The sequence below is a fragment of the Mauremys mutica genome, chromosome 6 (genome assembly GCF_020497125.1).
Source record: "Mauremys mutica isolate MM-2020 ecotype Southern chromosome 6, ASM2049712v1, whole genome shotgun sequence".
NCBI lineage: Eukaryota > Metazoa > Chordata > Testudines > Geoemydidae > Mauremys > Mauremys mutica.
Genome location: NC_059077.1, coordinates 85981744 through 86003333, shown reverse-complemented (window position 1 = coordinate 86003333; position 21590 = coordinate 85981744). Strand labels below are relative to the sequence as shown.

The window sequence follows — 21590 nt, the reverse complement described above, 5'->3', positions numbered from 1 at the left end:
TAATATATATATATTTTGTGATATTTAGGAAATGTCTGACCTAAATAAATACAGCCCCCCTCCACAGTCCTCTGATCTCTATATGGCAGCTAGCAAACACTTCCAACAGGCTAAAATGATACTGGAGAATATTCCTAACCCAGATCATGAGGTAAGGCTAAACTGAAATGTAGAGAAACAGAAGTAGACGCTCTTGTTTGGAATACATTATTGGCTTTGTCATTAGTTCTAACTGAAATACTTTTGTGATGAATTAAAATGTATCAGAAAATTATCATTTAGTTATTAAAGTGCTCAAGTATTTAATTTAAGATTGTCAACTTCCCACATTGAACAACCCGCTGTATACAGGTCTGTCACATCTTACGTGCATTTAACATACGCGATTTCAGCTTTACGCGGTCGGCAAAAAAAAAAAAGAGAAAAATAACAATTTTAATAATGTATCTGTAGTGCGGGCGATTCCGCCCGCCATTCAACTCAATGTAATTTTGACTATATGTGGTTTTCGCTTTACGCACTAACCACGGAACAGAACCCCCACATAAGATGAGACTCGCCTGTACCATGGTTTATAAGAACAGCAGCTTGCTAGGGAAGGAATGTGTCCTGAGCAACATGATGCATAAAGTCAACCCCTGACAAATAATACTTTGAAATCTGCAGAGGTTTGACAATCATGAGAATTAATATGAAATACCATGTTTTGTATGGTCTCTTATATTAAAAATGCTATTGTATTAAACATAGTTAGTTGCCTTATCAAGCTGGTTAAATATAATTTATATATTTGAAAATGTAGTACAAATTGCTTTGACCTCTTAAAATGGGATTGATATTCCAGTCAAAGTATTATATTATGGAAACAGCTTGATTGATTTTTTTTTTCCCAATTATTTTTTCTTGGCCATAAATTGTCACTTGAAAGTTTACTACTTTCTGTTAGGTCAACCGAATTCTAAAAGTTGCTAAACCCAACATTGTGGTCATGAAGCTGCTGGCAGGCGGTCACAAGAAGGATTCTAAGGTAAGAAAATCACAATCAAATTGAATTTATTGTCTTTAACTACTGAATAACACAGTCAACAGTTCCATTTCTGCTACAGCTCTAATAGTTGAATGCACAGTTTCAGTTTTTAACTACTCTAAGCCTTAGAGGGAATACAGATCTGATCCAAATATGGAAAAAATTAGAATTAAAAAATAAATGTGACCCTTGAAGCATGTTGAGAAGCTGTCGTCATTTCAAGTTTTGAAATTTGTTATGCCCTCAAATGTTTGAACATTGGGAGGGAAATTAGCTGGGAAGCTGCATCTAGAATGTGAATAGCAACAAAGATAGGAGCTATGATGTGGAAGGTGAGGCTAATGATGGAAGCAACAGCAGATGTGTATGAATAGGGTTAGACATTAAGAGGAAGGAGAGAAGGGAAAGCAGCTGATAGCAATGGGTCCAAGGAAGTACAAGTAAGCAGTAGAAGGGTTGAGGACTGGGGAGAAGCTGCAGCAGGTGGGGAGGGGAATAGGAGAAATTAGCTGAGCTTGGGGCAGATAGTGGGTGAGGTGGAGAGTAGAGGAAAGCATTGGTGGGGCAGGGGGAGTATCCAGAATGTGGAAACAGAAGTATGGGGAACGCACATTTTGGGCAAAGGGGAAGTGGGTGGGTGGACAACAAGCAAGATGCTGGTGAGAGGTAGATCAGCATTTTTAGTTTTTAATCTTGTGTTCTTGGAAAGAGAAGCAATTTCAGGAAGATAATTTTAAAAAGTGCCTCACCTCTTCAGTACTCATGCATGGTTCCAATACAGTATATAAGAGGACTGACTTCCCCTAGGCAGTGACATGATGTCTTAGGTCTGACTCAGTGAGATTTTAATTTTTCCATCTATCTCCTTATTTTGTATCAGTTCAGTTGTACTTTTTCATTTTTCCCCTCTCTCTGTTGGTACCAACTCCATCATAGTACAAGCTCTAACTGAGAAGGCTGATGGCTTCCCCAGATGGCAATGTCCCACTTCGCCCCTCACTAGTGATGACTCGTCTTTCAGAGACTATTTTCCACAACTCAGAATAGCTTTTGATGTTGAGTTTTTTTTAAGTTGATTTTTAGCTGACAGGATTTTCTTGGTTTGTGTTCTTTTATGATATTTTAAAGCTTAAAAAAACAAAACAAGGAAAAAAAACAAGTAGGCAAAACTAGCATTTTCTTCCAAGATAACTATGCCATGAATTCCCCTTTTGGAATAAAATCAGTAGTGATGTATGTCAGAGTAATCTTTTAATATTCTCTCTCCCTCTAGGTTCCTCCAGAATTTGACTTCTCTCCTCACAAATATTTCCCAGTTGTGAAACTTGTTTGAAAGACAAGAGATTATTATTGGATACCTGAACTGCAATCTGTATTTCAGATACCCGCTTTGAAATGGAGTATTTTATACTGTAGCCGGAAGTGAAATGGATCTCTTGGATAAAAGTACTGTTGCATGGAATATCTTTAGTCTGACTTCCTTACATGACCTAAATGACAACTGCTGTTTTAAAGTGGTTTGTATAATGTTCAATGGGTGAAATGGTTTTTAATCAACTGCATTATTGAACAACATTGTACTTTATTTGGTTTTATTACAGATTTAATCATAAATCATTTTAGTGAATTCTGACTGACAGTGGTGTTTGTAAGGATTTAATAACACTCATGACTGAATATGATACAGTACAGTAGAGCCTGTCTGACAGGCACAGCTGAGTTAAAGTGAAATTCTGGTTTGAACAAGGACTCTCTGAAAATGACATTATAGAATCATAGAAGTGTACGACTAGAAGGGACCTCAAGAAGTTGTATAGTTCAGTCTCCTGCACTCAGAGTAGGACTACATAATAACTTGACCATGCCTGACAAGTGTTTGTCTAACCTGTTCTTAAAAACCTCCAAAGATGGAGATTCCACAACCACCTTATGCAATTTATTCCAGTGCTTAACCACCCTGATAGTTAAGAATTTTTTTCTAATATCCAACCTAAACTTCCCTTGCTGCAATTTAAGCCCATTGCTTCTTGTCCTATCATCAGAGATTAACAAGAACATTTTTTGCTCTCCTCCTTGTAACAACCTTTTATGCCCCGTCTTCTCTTCTCCAGACTAAACCCAGTTTTTTCAATCTTTCCTCATAGATCATGTTTTCCAGACCTTTAATCATTTTTGTTGCTCTTCTCTGGACTTTTTCCAATTTGTTCACATCTTTCCTGAAATGTGGTGCCCAGAACTGGACACAATACCCCGTTGAGGCCTTATCAGCAATGGAGTAGAGTGAAAGAATTACTTCTTGTGTCTTGCTTACAGTACTCCTGCTAATACATCCCAGAATGATGGTCGCTTGTCGTTGCAACAGTGTTACACTGACTCATATTTAGCTTGCGATCCACCATAGTCCCTAGATCCCTTTCCGCAGTACTCCTTCCTAGGCAGTCATTTCTCATTTTGTACGTGTGCAATTGATTGCTCCTTCCTAAGTGGAGTACTTTGCATTTGTCCTTATTGAATTTCATCCTATTTACTTCAGATCATTTTGAATTTTAATCCTATCCTCCAAAGCACTTGCAACTCCTCCCAGCTTGGTATTCTCCATAAACTTTAAGTGTTCTCTCTCTGCCATTATCCAAATAATTTATTGAACAGAACTGATCCCTGCAGGACCCCACTTGATATGCCGTTCCAGGTTGTAACTGAACCACTGATAACTACTCTTTGGGAATGGTTTTCCAACTAGTTATGCACCTACCTTATACTAGCTCCATCTAGGTTGCATTTCCCTAGTTTGTTTATGAGATGGTCATGCGACACAGTATTTGCTTCATTTTCTTTCCAGGTACTGAAGTTACACTGAGAGGTCTGTAATTCCCTGGGGATTATTCCTTTTTTATAGATTGGCACTATATTTGTCCTCTGGAATCTTTCCTGTCTTCCATGAGTTTTTGATGATCACTAATGGCTCATATCTCCTCATTGCCCAGAACTACTGTAGGGGAAGGGTTGAAAATTCATTGAAAGCAACAGTACACAGTAGTCTTCTCTTGAGGCAAGCAGATATTTTGTGAAAGTTAGGAGTGGCAGAACTCCTGACTGAGTTTATGCCTCACTCTAAGCCAGTACTAAGAATAACAGCTGGATTAAAAAGCAAGACGAGCTGGATTTTTCTTTTTGCAGGAAATTATGCAATTTTAAAATTCTGTGTTCCAAAATGGAACAGAAACATTTAAATTTCCCAAAAAACAAAGTTCCAAAGCCTTCATTTTGGGTTGATTGAAATGTTTATCAAAACATTTTGTTCTGAGCTTGACTGAGTTATTATAAAACACTTTTCTAAATTCAGTTGGAATCTACAAAGGGACCATCACTGGAAAAACAACATTTAGCTTTCAACAAATTGACATTGATGGTAAAGCGTTCTGTTGGACAACTTCTAACAAGCTCTACAAAATGGTTTAATCAAAGTTGAAACTGAACACCCAAAATTGGCAGACTAAATATATTAGAAATCAATAATTAAGTTAACTTCTCTCCTAGGTAAATTCAATACAAAAATACTTTAGTGCACTGACCTCTCTACTTCTCTGCATTGTGAAGAATTATTATTACTAAACTTCCAGGCAAATTGGACTGCTCACTTTCAAAGGAAACCACCTTCTACTGGAAATACACAAGCTGGTCAACAGGTAACATGTTAAGAAACTAGCAATAACTTCTATAAATGTGATACAGTACAGAATACATGAATTAGAAATTGGGTAAATGAACCAGCTCTCTCCTTCCCCTCCCCCCTGCACTAGGAGTTAACATTGAAAGTAAACCAACCCTGTTTAAAATTAGTTAAACACACACTGAAAACGATTTAGTTTTATTTTAAAATGTTTTTCTAAAATTGATCAGGCTTCATTGCAAAAACATTTTGAAGAAGAACAAAAATCAGTTCCCCACCCTGTCAAGTTCATAACTTCATTCAGGAAACTCAAAGTGAGTACAAATGATTTTAGGCAATATACAAAGCTATTTAAAACCACAGTTCTGAGTAAATCTAATTTCTCTTGCCCCACTAGAAAAAAGCTTTAGTTCTAAAATTCTTTTCTATACAGTTGACAGAAGCCCCCTTGCCTTTTACATTTTTAAAAATTACACTTAGAATCTGAATCCTTCAAAAACCATTTAGAAAGTAAGTTTTTATTTACAGATGATTCAATCCCCCATGTAATGGATGACAGTCAAATTAATGTCCATCTTATTTTTTTAAGGTGTCTAAGTAATATTACCTAATGGCTGGAAAGTTGGGATAGATAATTTAACTTTTTACTAAAAACTGCAACTCTGTACTGCCAAAGGCAATACATCCCAACTTTGTCCACATTTTTAGAGGGGGGTGTCCTCTTGTGTCTCCCATTCTTCTGTCACTCTACAAAATGCTTGTGTTTTTTCTTCTCAAGTTTGTATAGCCTTCCCCCAAACCATGAACACAATGTATTGTGAGAGGGAAAGTTTCAGAAATGTAATATTTCTGTGTCTGGCTTTGTTACTGTATAGAGGAGAACATTGCAATGCCTTTCTTAGGACAACTTAGTTACATTATTCAGAAACTCTCAACTCTTGTAAGCGTATCTTGTCTATATGCATTCATTTATGTATAACAAAGGCCAGATTTAATGCAGCTTCTGAGCACAGCCCTGTTTATTGTATGGCAACTACCTTTATTTAAGATACAAAAAAATTGTGCTCAAATGATTACAGCCAGATTACTGGCACTGTGAGCTATGGCGTACAGTACATAACTGGAAAGGAAATAAAGTGCATGAGTAGTAAGTGAAGCATCAGATTTCCCTGGCTGTGAGAGTATAACTTAAATGCAGTGTGCAGTCCTTTGTACAATTCAATCATGCCTACCACCTCTTCTCTCCTCTAATCTTGTTTTACTGTCTCCTGTTCTGCATTAGTATCTGACCTGTTGATCTGGATTTGTTCAAATTATAAAAATAGTCCTTTTGAACAAGCAGTTACAGGATGCAAGCTGCTTTCATTTTCTTTTCCCTTGCTGTCTGAAACACTGGACTATGGCATACAGGCGACCTTCAGTATCAGAGTCCAAATCCCTGTGACCTACCCACTTTTATCAACCAGGATTTACAAGTGGAATCAAGGACAAAACCTCAGGGGTAGCTAAGAATGTGTGTGATACTAATTGTTTTAAAACAGCGTGGTGGAGAACCATCTGTGATAGATAGTGTGGTGGACTTTAAACTCCTGCTTCAACAGGCACCTTGCAGTAACAAGCAGAGACCAGCACTCCCAAAGCTTTCCTAATGGCACTAGGAGGTACTGTATGTTTGTTTACCACAATGAATACATTCAACATGTTACAATAAAAACATTGTACAATAACAGTGAGATAGTATTCTGTTATGCATAATATAACTTCAATGTGTTCAAGTTTACTCATGGAGTCCCACATAAAAATGTCTTTGAATGCAATGGTGGATGGGTGAAGTAAGGAATATGCATTGCACACCATTTTAGCCTTCCCTTAGACAGTGGTAGCTTCAAGTCAGTTTGACAGAAACCAAATCCTCCTACTAAAATGAGTTGTAAAGCTAATCCACACCCCCTTGCTAGCTTTGTGACTGCAGGTCCAGCCTCTTTGCCATGACCTCCCATGGGAACCATGCTATTCTTCTGTGGTGAAGAGAGATGATATTACAGAAGGGGGAAAAAAGCTATCCAAAAGCCCTGTAGTAGTTTGAGGGGGTTAGGTCAACTATTCCAGCCTTCGTGACAATAAGGACTAAACGTACCATTTACTGGGGGAGGATCAGTCTAAGTTTAGCATCTGAAGCACAGATAGGGATTCAAAATATGATCTTAGAATTACTTTGTTTCCCCTACTTCATGCCATAGTTGTACGATTGTACAACTTAGCTGACTGTTTAAAAGTATTTCAATTATTGCTAGCTAATCAAGGTTTTAAAACAGTAAAAAAAAAGTTTGACAATTCACAACTGCTTTAAACCTCTAAGAGACAAAGTATAGTTTTAACCATTGAAGCATAGTACTAAAACTTCACAACCGCAATCTACTTTATTTGGGACCCTTTTAAAGCCTTGAGATGGCATCCTAGCTTCACCTGGATCTTTATGGTTGGATTTGTTTGCAGGTGATTGAGTCACACAAGTGTGCTTCCTTATTCACAGCCTCTGTCTCTCCTCTTCACCTTGATCAAATAAGTGGTTCTTCATATTCAGATCTTCAGGATTTGGGGCTAATAAGGGAGGAAAAAAGTGAAATTCTTAATACTGTAAGAGTTGGAATAATTGATTGCATTTGTAAGGGGTGGAACAACAGCAAGAGAAACAACATAGTCCTTATTGAAAGGATTGGGTCACTGTAGAATAGTGCAATATCACAAGTATCCAGTTATGGTTTGCTTTTACATATACCATGAAACTGGCCTGAGTGTCCAGTTCTCTGTCATGTAAATAGGGAGTAACTTCACTGAAGTCTTATTGCACCAGAGTAAAATTGGAAATAGCAAAATCTGGCCCCAGCTGTATTCAGAGCAAGCACAAAGGCATCAGAGTTAACTAATCTGATGAATAGAAAGCCAGTCAGTTTCATTCCTCCCAAAACCCTTTTAAGGGGACAGTTCTAAAAATACAATATGCTGTGTACAAGGGGATTTAAAAAAAAGAAGACTCAGGTTTTTACCATGCAAGTTATTTTCATTGCTTGCCAGTGCTGCTTGCTTGTCAGTTTCAGATTCAGCCTCATTTTCATCTAGGTTGTAGTCAACTGCTATGTTGTTCTGATTCGCTGCTTCAGCTCCCTGTTTATCTATAAAGATATTTAATTTCATTAGTGTCATAGGTCTCACCCCCACTTGGAGCTGTTGGGTTCACAAGATGGGGACCTGCATGGATCCTTCTAAACTTAAATCCTAGTTTAGATCTGGTAAAAGCTGCCACCACCCAATAATGTACGTGTATTGGGACACAGTCCTTCCCCCAAAATCCTTGGGGATCCCAAGAGCCCCAAATCCATGGAGTTCTTACACCTAGGAGAAATAAACCATTCCCCCCTTCTTCTCTCCCCCCTCCCTTTTCCTAGGAGAGATACCGGGATCCAACTACAGAGGGATGCCTCCCTCCTCCCCTTTCCCTGAGAATACCCAAGGAAAGATCAACCAAGTCCTTAACAGAAAAGATTTATTAAAGAATAAAAAGAAAGTAACTGTCTCTATAATACCAAGATAGAACAATACCCAGGGTCTAAACTTATCAATCTCTGGAGAGAATCCCCCCCTCCTTTCTTTCTCAGTAAAAGCAAACAGAAATAAAGAATTTCCTTCAGCAAACACACAATTGCAAATGTAGAAATCAAATTATAAGACTAATCCGCCTTTCTAATTAATACTCACTATTGGATAGTAGGAACTACTCCAGGAGAACTTGGAGACATGACTGGCCTCTCTTAGATCCAAAGAGAGCACAAACAATCCAACAAAGAACACAGACAAAGGCTTCCCTCCACAGAGATTTGAAATTATCCTGACCCTTGATTGGTCCTCTGGTCAGGTGTTTCTCAGGTTACTGAGCTTGTTAACCCTTTCCAGGTAAAAGAGACCTTAACCCTGATCTGTTTATTTATGACAGTTAGTGGCCAAAAACTTGCCACAGCTGCAGTAGAGCACTGTTGCTAGAAAAACAGTCTTCCTCCTACTCCAGCTCTACAACAGGTAGAATTTATCTCAAACCTTTGAAATTTGATTACCCTCTGCTTAGAGGTTCAGTTCTCAGCTATTCTGACTTGCTGCAGTTGCCTATCCAATTTCAGAACTAAGTTTGCTATAACCCTTGTATATAGAAGGCTTGATAACATGAGATAGGTAGGGCTGGACGGGACCTTCAAGAGGTCATCTAGTCCATCGCCCCTACTGAGAAGCAGAAATGCATACATCAAGACCATGCCTGATGACACATTTGTCTAATCTGTTCTTAGAAAAGCTCCAAATGACAAGGATTCCATCACCTCCCTAGATAACCTGCTCCAGTAATTAACTATCCTTATAGTTAGATATTAGGAAAAACACACTCACCTAATCTCCCTTGCTGCAAATCTGTCCAATGGACAGATTAAAATTCCCATACCCCAGGATGCTAAACAAGTCAATATTCAGCATAATAGGAAGAGCAAGTGTTAGCAAAAGGTTACGGAAAGAAATGGTAAATGGCAATTAAAGGAGGATAAACTGAACAAAAACAGTAGTAGGTATTAGTGGCATGTGCAAAGGAGCAGAATAATGAACAGCTTCCTCTGTTCAGCAAAATGTTTCAAACAAGCCACAGGAACACAGGATTCACAATGGTAGTCCACATATGACAGTCTTGCAAGCCTGTTTGTCTAATGACTTGGGACAAATAACTAGTTTGGTAGGTAAGTAACAATTAGTTTTATTATAGTAAGTGTTGGCAAGGAGATTTTGTGCCTACGTAGGTAAATTTTCATGACAGTTCTGAAAGACTGATACGAAGAGCAGTGTTGTATGTACAGTTAGCCTAACTACATGTATCGCATAAAAGATTGATGAAGTTCAGAAAACTAATCTTGGGCTTCTTGCTTTCACTTTATCTGCAAGAGAATATGTGCTAGTACCTGGAAAGCAGAGAACTGGTTTACGGCAAAACGGGGAGTGGGGGGATTCTTTTCATTTTGCTACAATCAGACAATCTTCATTTTCTCGCCTGTGTGAACTCTTCTGCACCATCCTGTTGCCTGTGAGCTTTTGATTTGTACTTTAGATGAAATTCCAGATATAGCTGAGAATGTTGTCACTGAGGCCTGGTCTACACCAAGGGCGGGGGTCGAACTAGGGTACGCAAGTTCAGCTGCGCAATTGCGTAGCTGAACTCGAAGTACCATAGTTCGACTGACTTACCCGTCCAGACGCGGCGGGGTCGAACTCCGCGGCTCCAAGGTCGACTCCGCCACCGCCGTTCGCGGTGGTGGAGTTCTGGAGTCGACCTCAGCGCTTCCGGAGTTCGAACTATCGCGTCTAGATCAGATGCGATAGTTCGAACTCCGAGAAGTCGAACTCATCGCGTCGACCCGCGCGGTGAGTATGGACCTGCCCTAAGACTGCACCACTAGCAAGATGACTGGAGCTAGAAGCTTTGATGTACTTATAAAGCTCTGTTCACACTAGACATTTTTGCTAGTATTGTAATGTCAGGGGAGTGATTGGGTTTTTTTAAATTTCTGTACCAACAAAGACTTAGTGTAGATGCAGCTATACCAGGATGAAAGTGCATTTGGTAGTATTGCTTATTTTGCCTGAGAACTGGTATAAACTATATTCAGCAAAAGCTATATCAACACTAGAAATGTGTGTCAGTACAGTGTTACCAGCAAACCTTTTCTAGTGTATCCCTGGGCTATAATTGAAGCCAAAGATGCATGTCTGCTTAAAAACATAGTACTTGCTAAATGTTTCAGCCTTTGGGCTTAATCCTGCAAGATAATGAAAGCTGAGGGTATGCGCCATCTACAGGAGACTCAATGCTTCACAGAATCAAACCCATAGAAAGGACAGAGCCTAAGGACAGTTACTATTTAGACAGGAGAAACTGAGTGATCTGGCTGGTAAACACTGAGCAGTGAACTAAAACATAATGGCTCTAGTTCACCAGGTGTGAAGTAATGCAGAGTAAATGCAAACTGCTTTGTCTCCAGGTACATATATAGTAGTGCAAGTCTGCCAAGGTCAAGTCCAACACAAATATTACTGTTTAAAAGAATTTCCTATTAAAAATAGGTTTTGGGTTTTTTGCCTAACAAACAAACATTTCACCCTCACCCCTCGCTGTAGATATTTTAATAGGTCAAATCCTATTAGAATTACTCATAAGGAGTCTGATGTCAATGGACATACTCATGTAGGTAAACGAACAAGAGATGGCCCAACATCTGTAGCAAACAGGCAGGACTGCTGATCCGGACCCAAACCACTTCAGAATACAACTAACAAGCATAAGAGCTGGAAACAAATTCCAACTTCCACTCACAGAGCAAGGAAAGCAGGGAACTCATCTCAGAGTACCAGTCGGTCACATGACAGACCAGTGCATTGTGACATTTTAGATTTTATATTAATCATTACTGCACCAGGGAAGAAATGACCCTTGAAACATTCTACAAGATCATTGGCTCTAGCTGCAAGCCACTTGGCAGCTATTTAGCCTGAGTGGGTCTTTGTACTAACCATCCTGACTGGGCTCCTGGTCATCCGGCTGAGCGTCATAATTTAAGAGGTGCTCCCGCTCCACTTCTTCATTGGCAGCATTTTCTTGATTGACAGCATGGCCTGCAGGTGGTTCTTGCATTTTGACAGACTCCCTTTCTGCATCACCTTCTTTAGGAACATTTACCCCCTCATACGGATTTGGTTCCTTTCCTAGTTCAGGAGATAGTTCCTCATGATCCACGGCACTCTTGGCTGAATCGTGTGGGGGTCTTTGATCAACAAAAAGCTTCTTGTCTTCTGTTTTAGACTCCTCTTTGTTCACTGCAACCAGATCATGTGTCCCTTCTGAAAAACAATGTAATCACAGTTTGTGCACTAAGCAGAGTTTTGATCCTAGCAAAGCGTAAGCCTTTAAAAAGCTAGAACAGAATCAACTGCCCTCTGCCCACCCAAATTCCATTTTTTTTCCTGTGCAGGGACATCTCTTTAAGCTGCATCAACTCCAAAGGATGTATAGGCATAAATCAGCATACCCTAAGTTAACGGTACTATTAGAAACCACTGCAGGATTTGTATTTCATAAGGGCTTTAAAGTCTGCATTGTCTTTGTTTTATGGTAAATAGGGAAAAAGTCTGAATCCCTTTCAGGTTCTAGTGAGATCAATTAATAATTGGACATGCAGAGTAGAATTATTTAAATACAGAGTTTTAGTATTCTATGTAAATGCCTATTCTCACAGCATTAAAAGTGTAAAAAACTTGTGTGTGTGCATGCACGCGTGCAAACGCTACACTGTTAGCAGTGCAACTGGCTTTAAATAGTCAGCCTACTACAAGGTTGACCAGATGTGAGTTCTACAAAGAGCCTGTAGCTGCTTTTGTCTTTAATATAAAGGTGCAGCTCAGGGACATTACTGGTCCCAGCATACACTGCTGCGTCATTTTCGCCATGTAGCTGTATTCTTACAGCATTTTGAGATACAATTCACAAGAAGATCCTTATATAAAAAGTCACATTGAAATACTAGCTCTTTGGAATGAGACCTGAAATATGCTCAGAGTTGTATTTTAAGAAAACTGAATTTCAAACGTATATGATGCTAAGCAGAGAATTTGGCAACCATTCATACATTCATATTCATAGAGTTTAAGGCCAGTAGAGACCATTAGATCATCTAGTTTAAACTCCTTTATATCACAGGCCCTTAAATTTCACCCAGTTACTTCTGTGTTCAGCCCAATAACTTGTGTTTGATTAAAAGATAACTTCCAGCGGTTGCAGGAGGGTCACATCTACTAAAAACAAACTAATGTTTTAGGCTATTAAAGTCATGTCTTTGTTTCAGAAGGTCTTCAGAAAAGAGTGCGCCTTTTCCATAGCAAATTAGAGATACTAATTTAGGCCTGCTAAATATAACATTGTCCTGTTACTTGCAGTGTACACTTAAGGCTAGATTCACAAAGATTAGGCACCTCATTGCCACTTCAGATGTCTAAATCCAAAATTTAGATCCTCAGAAACTCAGCTGCCACCTAACTTGTGGGAGACCCAGGTTCAAATCCCACTCTGCCCAATGTGAAGCATGGACTTAAACACAGATTTCCCCCTTCCCAAGTGAGTGCCCTAACCACTGGGCTAGTGGGCAGGTCTCAGTCTTTTTCCTACTGAAGCGAGTATGCAATAGAGCAGGGACAGGAACCTGGGTCTCCCAGAAGAGTGCACCAATCACTAGGCTACAGAGTCACTCATTCTTTCTCTGACCCACCACCACTGTTTTTTGCAGTAAAGGCTCCTAAGTCTGGTCAGTCCTAACTCCAGGAGAGGGTTCACAACTGTGAATCCCAAGTGGAGATTGGTGCCCTCTATCTGGTCCAGAGTTGGGTGCCTGCACCTCTCCTCAGTATTTCTTATTGCCTATCTTAGCCACTTAGCTTGCTGGCTTTTGTGGATCCCATTCTTAGGCATCTAACTCTTCCCATACATCGTATAGGGAGTCTGGGTGCCTAAAGTTAGGTGTTTCAGTGCTGAGCCCAAGTCCTCTTTGTGGATCTAGCCACTACTACTTTAACATATTCTTCAGCCAATGGAAGTTTTTTTAAATTAAAATATATTTTTTGACAGGCATTAGCTATTAACTATAACTTTCCATAAGCACAGAAAAAAATAGTGATCAATGTGAATCTGCTGAACTAAGTTATATGCAGTTTTGTTTTACATCTAATTAAATTAAAATTCTATTAATTAGAAGCCATTTCTCACCTCCTTTGCTATTAAGGTGTTAGTAATGTAAATAGCCAATCTTACCTTTGTCTCCATGAGACTCAATCTCTGGTACCTTTTTTACATTGGGCATTGGCTTTGATGCTTCTAGAGCTACATTTCCAAGAATTTTGTTCCTCTCTTGCTCCTCATCTCCTTTCTGCTCTTCCAGGTCATGCAGCTGGAGCTCTGGTCGATTAAAAGTTGGCAGCTGACTATTACCCTTAAAAACATATACAGACATATGTGATTTGTCCATCCAAATGCTTATTCCTATACTCTGATTTATATTTCATTTTTAACCCTGACTAGAGAAATCTAAATGCTCCAAAACCAATTCAAGAAATAGACTTGAACTGAAATCTTCATTGGAGTCGGAAGTAAAACACAACCCCGATAAACAGGCAGCACAGTTTCCACACACAGTACACCAACAGAACAGTTTGATATAATGCCTCTTCCTGTACTACTCCACCCAATACCATCAGATTCAGTAGTTGCTATGCATAGTGCATCAGGAGCTATTGTTCTCTGAAGCAATATTTCTGAGCATGAAGGACATGTCCCTCTGGAGCACCAAGAAATAGTTTTGGATACAAAACAGAGGCAGTGCAACTTTCCCCCTAGGCTGCCCTGCTGGGCTGGAGAAGCTACTACTGTTATTTTTCTCAAGGAGGGCTCAGCTTTCAATAAGTTTTGGGAACACTAATTTATGGCTGCCTAATTCAGATACATTAATTAGTTCAATTTGGACTGTTCTGATGTTACCAGTTAGGAGTCCTGCCCTCCTCCTCTGCACTCAATGCAGATATTTTTGTTGTTTACTTGTCGTAATGCCTGATCACAAATTTATCCAAGCCTTATGCCAGAGAGTGGGTGAGTGGCAAACATGGGTGTAGATGGACATCTTGTAAACCCCTAAATGCCATCTCCTCCAAAAAAGTATTGTAATCCTTCCTCCACCTCATTGGAACCATCTGCTTCTTTATCACACCTGTTGACAGATGAAAGCCAAAATAATACCCTAAGAGTGACCACCACCTGGACTGTTCACAAAGGCAGATGGCAGCTAACAAGTGTGGGTTTAGTACAGCAAATGTTTTACAAAGCCAGAGCCCACTTTGGCTATCACAACTTGCTACAGCATGAGTGTTCATTGATACAGTGACTGTGTGCACAAGTAACCACATAGCAGACATCAGCATCAGATGACAAGGTGAATCAGTCACAAAGAAACGTCAGCTGAGCTCCAAATGTGGTATACAGAATATGGAACAGTCCAGTTTATTTGAATCTTTGGGGGCATTCTGAGATTTCAGATAAAGTGGTTTCAGATGAAAGGAGGAAGCAGGCGGCCTCGCTATAAAGAAGCAACTCTGGTCCACCAATTCAGGAGTGCAGCAAAAGGAATGACAATTGGCTGGCTCTACTGGGGCATGCACCAAGAAACCCCAGGATATAGGTATCCCAGGATTATGAGAACCAAGCTTCAGTTAAACAGGCTTCACTATAATGCAATGGAACTAGGCTAAATAGATTATCAAGAAAACTTCTTAACAGTGAGATCGGTTAAACTGTCAATCTCCCCCAGGTAAGAAAAGCAAAGCAAGTGCCATCACTGATGAATTTACAAGTAGACTAGAGATAGAACACTAGAGCATATACCAGGAAACCCTTACTCCAGTGAACTGCTTGAAGTTTAATGGCTGTAAAAGAATATCATCTTAAAGATCTGCCACTTTAGAAATTCAGCCATTGAAATTTTAGGGGCAACAAACCTTACACCTATGAGCATTTTCCTGGCTAAATGCTAAGCTAGTTTGCTTTTACAAGCATAAAACTGAGCAGCACTTAAAGTTCTGCTGTACTAGATCAACTTCTTGCAACTTGAAAACTAGGTTGTAATAAAGCTATTGCTTCTCTGTACTTGTTTACAGTGTATGCCGGAGAAGAACAATTCTACAGAAGCCAGGGAGCATATAAAATATTTTATATGCACAGTACATAAAATTGTCAATGCCAACAAATAGGAACCCGATAGTGTAGAAAATCACATGCACTGTGCACAAAAAAAGTTTCCTGTCTGAGCTTCAGTAAAGCTAGAGATGAACAAATACTGAAATAAAGTATTTACAAACAATGTCTGAATAAAACACACAAATTCACTTGAACGGTATTTGCACCTTTGTGTATTATACAAACATTTATACAGCAATTTGTTTTCAAGAATGTCTTGGGGGGGGGAAATTCTTAAATAACTATGAAACTGTTTGTTAAGGCTTTCCAATTTCAGTCAAAGTCAGGGCTTTGACTTGGGTGACCAAGCACAACACAAAGAGCAAATACTCAAACCATTCATTTACTGAATAGTACAGAAGTAATTCATAGGATTAAATAGGTTTGCACAAAATATTAGAACAATTTTTAACAATGAATAATTGCCAAACCAAAAAAGGCTAAACTTGAATATATTTATTTGTCGTGCATAGCTGACATTCAACTTTCTAGATAACTAAGTAGAAGACTTTTCAGGCTCAGCACAAACGATTTTTCATTCCTCGGGTTACTTTATAAAATGAAACTGCAACACAAAAATCCTTTAAGGTACAATTAATGGCAAATTTGCTTTATAACATATTACTTTAAAGCTTGTTTTTTAAACTTGTGTTTTAATTTTAATATAAGAAACGCCATGCACTGTCAGGATCCCGCCTCCTCCAGCAGCAGCAGCTGCTCTTCCCACCCTCCTGGTGGCAGAGGCCGATCAGGGTTACTGTGGTAACTGGACTTTTGGTGGTCCAGCCAGCAGCGCTGATCGGACACTGCACAGGTCCCCTTTCAACTGGGGTTTCCCGTCAAAAACCGGACACCTGGCAACCCTAGATAAGCCTCACTCTGACAATAGAGGTCAAGCTGCAACTTCCTCATTTATTATCTGAAACACTAATCTCCCAAGTTTCACAGGGTCATCTAGTACATTATAATAGAAAAAAATCATGAGAATCTGTTGCTATTTTATATATTAAAGCAGGGGTCGGCAACCTTTCAGAAGTTGTGTGCCGAGTCTTCGTTTAGTCACTGTAATTTAAGGTTTCACGTGCCAGTCATACATTTTAACGTTTTTAGAAGGGCTCTTTCCATAAGTCTATAACTAAACTATTGTATGCAAAGTAAATAAGGTTTTAAAAATGTTTTAAGAAGCTTCATTTAAAATTAAATTAAAATGCAGAGCCCCCCAGACCGGTGGCCAGGACCTGGGCAGTGTGAGTGTCACTGAAAAATCAGCTCATGTGCCACCTTCAGCACATGTGCCATAGGTTGCCTACACCTGTATTAAAGGATCAAAGAGTAGCACCCTATGGGAGAAAGCAACATAGTACAGCTCCATTGACATCTTAAATAATGGTACAACTGACTTTCTGCCAAAAAAACAAAACAAAACACAGGCTTACCTGGTAGGTTTTGTTGGAAATTTTCAATAATTCTTTGATTTCCTTGGCCTGTGGGGCCTCACTGCCTTTTTTTGTGATCTCGTCTATCCTTTCTTCACATTGTTCTTTTAACTCTTTCATCTGATTGATGCACTGGGACCTTGAGAGAAAGAACAAGTAGCTTATAGAGGTACTGTCATCCGAACATCTCTAACAGACAAACCTTTCTTAAACAAACAAACAAAAAAACCCTCACAAAAGGTGTATCTCTTTCCTTTTTCCATTTTGCTGATTTCCTAGTCCTACATTTGCACAGTTTGAAAAAAACAAGAACAACAACAACAGAGAAATAGGAGGTGAGGCTAGAATCATCTGAGGGGACATGGGAAAGTTGTACTGGTTTAACTAAATTTGTCACTCTACACTGGTTTAGTTAAATCAGTGCAAAAGGTATGTTTTGGTTTAAACAACCAGGCTTATTTTTGTTTACCTTAAGTCAATTAGGAGCCTCTTATGTGTCTCAGGAGCAAAGACCAGAAATTACAATTTGACCTAGTAAGTTATCTTTTGGTGGGAGAGGAGATAATAACAAGGAACCAGGGAGATCTTGGGTGCTGTTGTGACAATTGGGCCTATAAAATTACCCAAATTGTGAGCTCAACTGTAAAATGTATGTAAAAGTTCATAAGATGTTACATAACCTATAACAACAAATGTTGATGGGAAAAGGTATGAAAGGGAGGTAGATAGATAGACTACATTAGTCTAAATGAAAAGGACAAGTTGATATGACTCAAGGACTGTGTTGAAGTTATGGAGATGAAGAGCCGGAAGTTAATGAGATAAAAGTTGGAAAGAAGAAGAAGAACAGAATGAAAGACCAGATAGTGGCTACTGGAGCAAGCTTAGCTGCCATCACCATAGCTGCCACCCACACTGTTTCTTGGGACCCCAGGACTTCATAATCCTGATCTGGAGAGGTGTCCTGACCAGACTGGGCCAGAGAAACAGAGGGTCCCAGGTGACATCGCCACCCCTACCCGCTCCAGCTGAATCCCAAACACCACCTGAGATGACAGCTATACCATCTTTGATACCATCTAAGAGACAGTCAAACAAGGGGGCTTTTCCTTCTAAGATGGATGTCAACAGCAGCAGCAGCGATATCTCCAGCCCATCTCAACTAACTTCCTCAAAAGGCCAGTTATTACCGTCTTTAATACCATCTAAGACACTGTCAAACAGCAGAGGGAGTTTCCTTCTAAAATCTTTCATCATCAAACAAACGATGCTAAAATGAAGGCCTCACTTAATATTTTACATTTCAAATGCTGTAATTGTTTTTCCTTCTTTTCTGTATCTTTAACATTTTTTTTAACTTTTTATTAATGTTGTGTTTGCCATGGTGCTAAGCAGGCTGATGTACCAGACCTTTTTCTACACCATTTAAAGTTAGACAGCGGCAGGGTTATATTATTAACACTTTTTGCTTATTTCGTTTAAATTACGGTAATACAACAGTGCCCATTCAGAAGCATTTTGTATTAGATATAAATTACCATTAGAAAAAACAATGTTCTTTCAAAATGTGCCTCATTTCTGAAAATATTCTCCCTTTCTTAAGTTCTTAACTGAAATGCCACTGCAGCAAGTGCCAAGAAAACGGAGGTGAACACTTTTAAAAGAGAAAGCCATGTTGCAAATAGCTCAGCTGGCATGTGACTTCTCAAGATGGAGGGGGGAAATTACACATTTCAAGTACTAGTTGTAAGCCTTTAGGTATTGATTCTGCATAGAAACAGTTGGACTGATGATGTTCCCCTGAATTAATGGAATGTTAGGAGGTAGCTGATACATTCATGAAGCAGGCATGGGGGAGAAACTAAGTTAATTTACCAGAGCTAGGAAAGTGCTTTAATTTATTGTGTTGGTGGGCTCAGAACTCTTCCACACACACGGGCCCAAGAAGGATAGACAAATTTGCCCACAATAAACCGCAAAATAATTGCTAATGCGGCTCAGTTTAGTGCACAACTGAGAACCATGGGATATGTCCCCAGAAGTTCTAGTGCCTCACCCAGGTTGCTGCAACACCTATGTAGACATGGCAACTCAAGTATGGCTTTGCAGTGTGGAGACTCACAGATGGGCTTGGCTATCTCAAATAAACTGCAGTGAAGACATATCCCAAGTGAGCAGGTCATTTGTGTTTAATGCAAGAGTCAAAAAGGCACTTACTTCACATCTAGAAAGGAAAGGAATAGGTAGACAGATGTGCTGTTGAAAGTCAAGTTAGTGACCTTTGCTAATATTTTGTTTGTGCTGCACACCAGGAGAGTTTTGGCTTTTCAAAAGCATGATTTGGCTGACTAACTTCTAAATGTAAGAAAATCATCAAACTAAAGGAAACACCTAAAATTTGTAAGAGCGAACACCACAGACTGTAGAAAAACTGAGCACAGGGATGAGTTATATTAATATTAGTTTCTTAACTCCTGGGGGAGATAAGGAGATCTAAAATTGTCTCCACGTAATGTGGGAGATTTTGAGAATCTTCTGGGGGGGTGCTAACTGTGGCCTACAATGACTGGCTTCGCTCTCCATTTTATGTGTGCATACATACTGCATGTGCTAATAAGGCCAACTCATGTAACCACTTAGTTTTTGATTGCTGTTGCTGTAGAAGAATTTTGTTTTTTGCGAAAGGTTGCAGATCAGCAATTCTGGAGATTAAAATCCTCTGTTCATGCATATGACAGGTAATGTGCACATAGCAGCAAGGCAAGCTTCTCTACGTTGGTGGGGGCGATCAATGTGCCCCATCCGCACCTGGAAAATCTACCAATTGTAAATTCAGTTCCCCTGGCCTGGTCAATGATTGACCCCTCTGCCAATACTAAATAAAATGTGCCAATTACAGCAGCATGTTTGCTGTATGGAGAGCTGCACTGGCCACTGGGAACTAGACTCAGACCACCAACTCATTTCATATAGGCCACCAGAGAGCCACTGGGTTGTAATGATTTTTCACTTAGAGTTGCAGAGATTGAACAAATGATTGAACTCTTCATTTTAAGAACAGATTAGTTAGAAGAATATGCAACTGAACATTCAGATAAGAATTCAAGAGAACAAACAAGTTTGGGTGTTTTATTGTTTTTAGTAGCATGTGGGTGGAGAGGGGAACATTCAGAAATACCCTGTACAGTTAAAAACAGATTTTTTTAAAAGTATATGAAGACAACTTTTATACATGTTTTATACTGGACACAGTAAACTAGATTACCCTATAGGCTACCTTAGCAACAGACTACCCTAACACTCCACAACTTGCTCAGCTTTTGCCTGCAACCCTAGTTTGTTAAAATCAAAAGACAGTCCAACTCCAGGAGAGTTTTCAGGTTAATCCCAGAATCCTTCTGTAACTCTTGTTGGTCTACGTGAATTCTAAAAGAAAAGGCAGGACTGCACATATAGTATGAAACTGAGGATCTCTTGATTAGTCAGTTACTGAGGAACATACTCTCCTTTTAATTGTAATACTAGTAAGCCCATATACCTCACTGCTGACTAATGCTGAGCACCTTGGTCTGATCCAAAGTCCATTGAAGTCAGTGGAAAGGAATCCATTTTGCAAACCTCCCCAATTAATGTATAATGGAAGATTTTCAATGACACAAAAGGAAAGTTAAGTGCCTAATTTGCCTTTTGTACCTTTGAAAATATCCCCACATAAATAATCTTAAATGCTTCTGTAATCAGCACTCGCTTAAAAAGCTCAGAAATCAATTCACATTCAAGCCTAATCATGACTAATTCCAAAAGCAGGAAAGGAGAGTCACAGAATTGAATTAAACAAAAACAAAACTACAGACTTACTTCAGAGCCATAGTCCTCACTGCATGAATTACAGTCACATTCTTGATTAGAGAATTTTTTAAAAGTATTTTGTAACATCTTAAAAATTTAGAACTCAGTTGTCTTGCTATAAAAGTTTTTATTTTTGACAAATAACTCCCACTTAGTTCTCCCTCTGTTTCTAATATAACACAAACCACCATGGCTTAGTTTAGCTGACCTCCTCATTTGTGTGTGAGCACCTGTCAACCATGGCATAGCACTGGGAGTAAGGTTTGTTGGATCAAAAAGGACAACGGTAATCTGAGTAGCTAGTCAAATTTCAGGCCAGGGACGCTCCAGTTGGAAGTAGAAATTGATGGAAGTCTGATTTATTTTTTTTATGCAATCTTGTTTATTTACAAGAAATGTACAAAGTCCTGCTTCTTCAAACACAGGAGGAACCAAACACAAAAGACCCAGTTTCTTAGCTTAAAGTCTCAATCAAGCCTCTCTGGCCAAAACCAAAAGCTCTCTCTAGCTTTTTCCAGGGTCTCACAATGCTCACAAGGCTATTTCTTGGTTTTCTTTTTTACTTCTGCCTCTCTCTTTTGTCTCGGTTTGTGTATGTTTTGCTTTCCCTCACACACACACTCACATCCTGTCACAATACCCAGTGGAACCCTCCCCGACCCTGGACAGAATCTGTTAAGGAGCCACATGTAAAACAAAGCTTAAGTGTTTTTTACGAAGATGGGTGCATTCACACATCAGTTCGAATGAGGT

At 39.3% G+C, this 21590-nt stretch overlaps 2 protein-coding genes across 6 annotated transcripts in view; one reads left to right on the top strand and one right to left on the bottom strand.

The window, feature by feature from the left end:
* NAA35 (N-alpha-acetyltransferase 35, NatC auxiliary subunit) overlaps positions 1–2660 on the top strand; it is a 38487-nt gene extending 35827 nt beyond the window's left edge. For all 4 annotated transcript variants that reach the window (XM_045021942.1, XM_045021944.1, XM_045021945.1 and 1 more), the window contains exons 21-23: positions 29–151; positions 947–1027; positions 2301–2660. In XM_045021942.1, coding sequence (XP_044877877.1) covers positions 29–151; positions 947–1027; positions 2301–2360 — 264 coding nt within the window. In that variant the 3' untranslated portion in view covers positions 2361–2660. The remainder of the gene's footprint in view (positions 1–28; positions 152–946; positions 1028–2300) is intronic.
* Positions 2661–4879: 2219 nt separating this feature from the next.
* Positions 4880–21590, bottom strand: part of GOLM1 (golgi membrane protein 1) — a 69951-nt gene continuing 53240 nt past the window's right edge. For both annotated transcript variants that reach the window (XM_045021961.1, XM_045021960.1), the window contains exons 6-10: positions 16989–17127; positions 13582–13759; positions 11295–11621; positions 7745–7870; positions 4880–7298 (exon numbers count right to left, since the gene is read on the bottom strand). In XM_045021961.1, the coding sequence (XP_044877896.1) occupies positions 7225–7298; positions 7745–7870; positions 11295–11621; positions 13582–13759; positions 16989–17127 (844 nt within the window). In that variant the 3' untranslated portion in view covers positions 4880–7224. The remainder of the gene's footprint in view (positions 7299–7744; positions 7871–11294; positions 11622–13581; positions 13760–16988; positions 17128–21590) is intronic.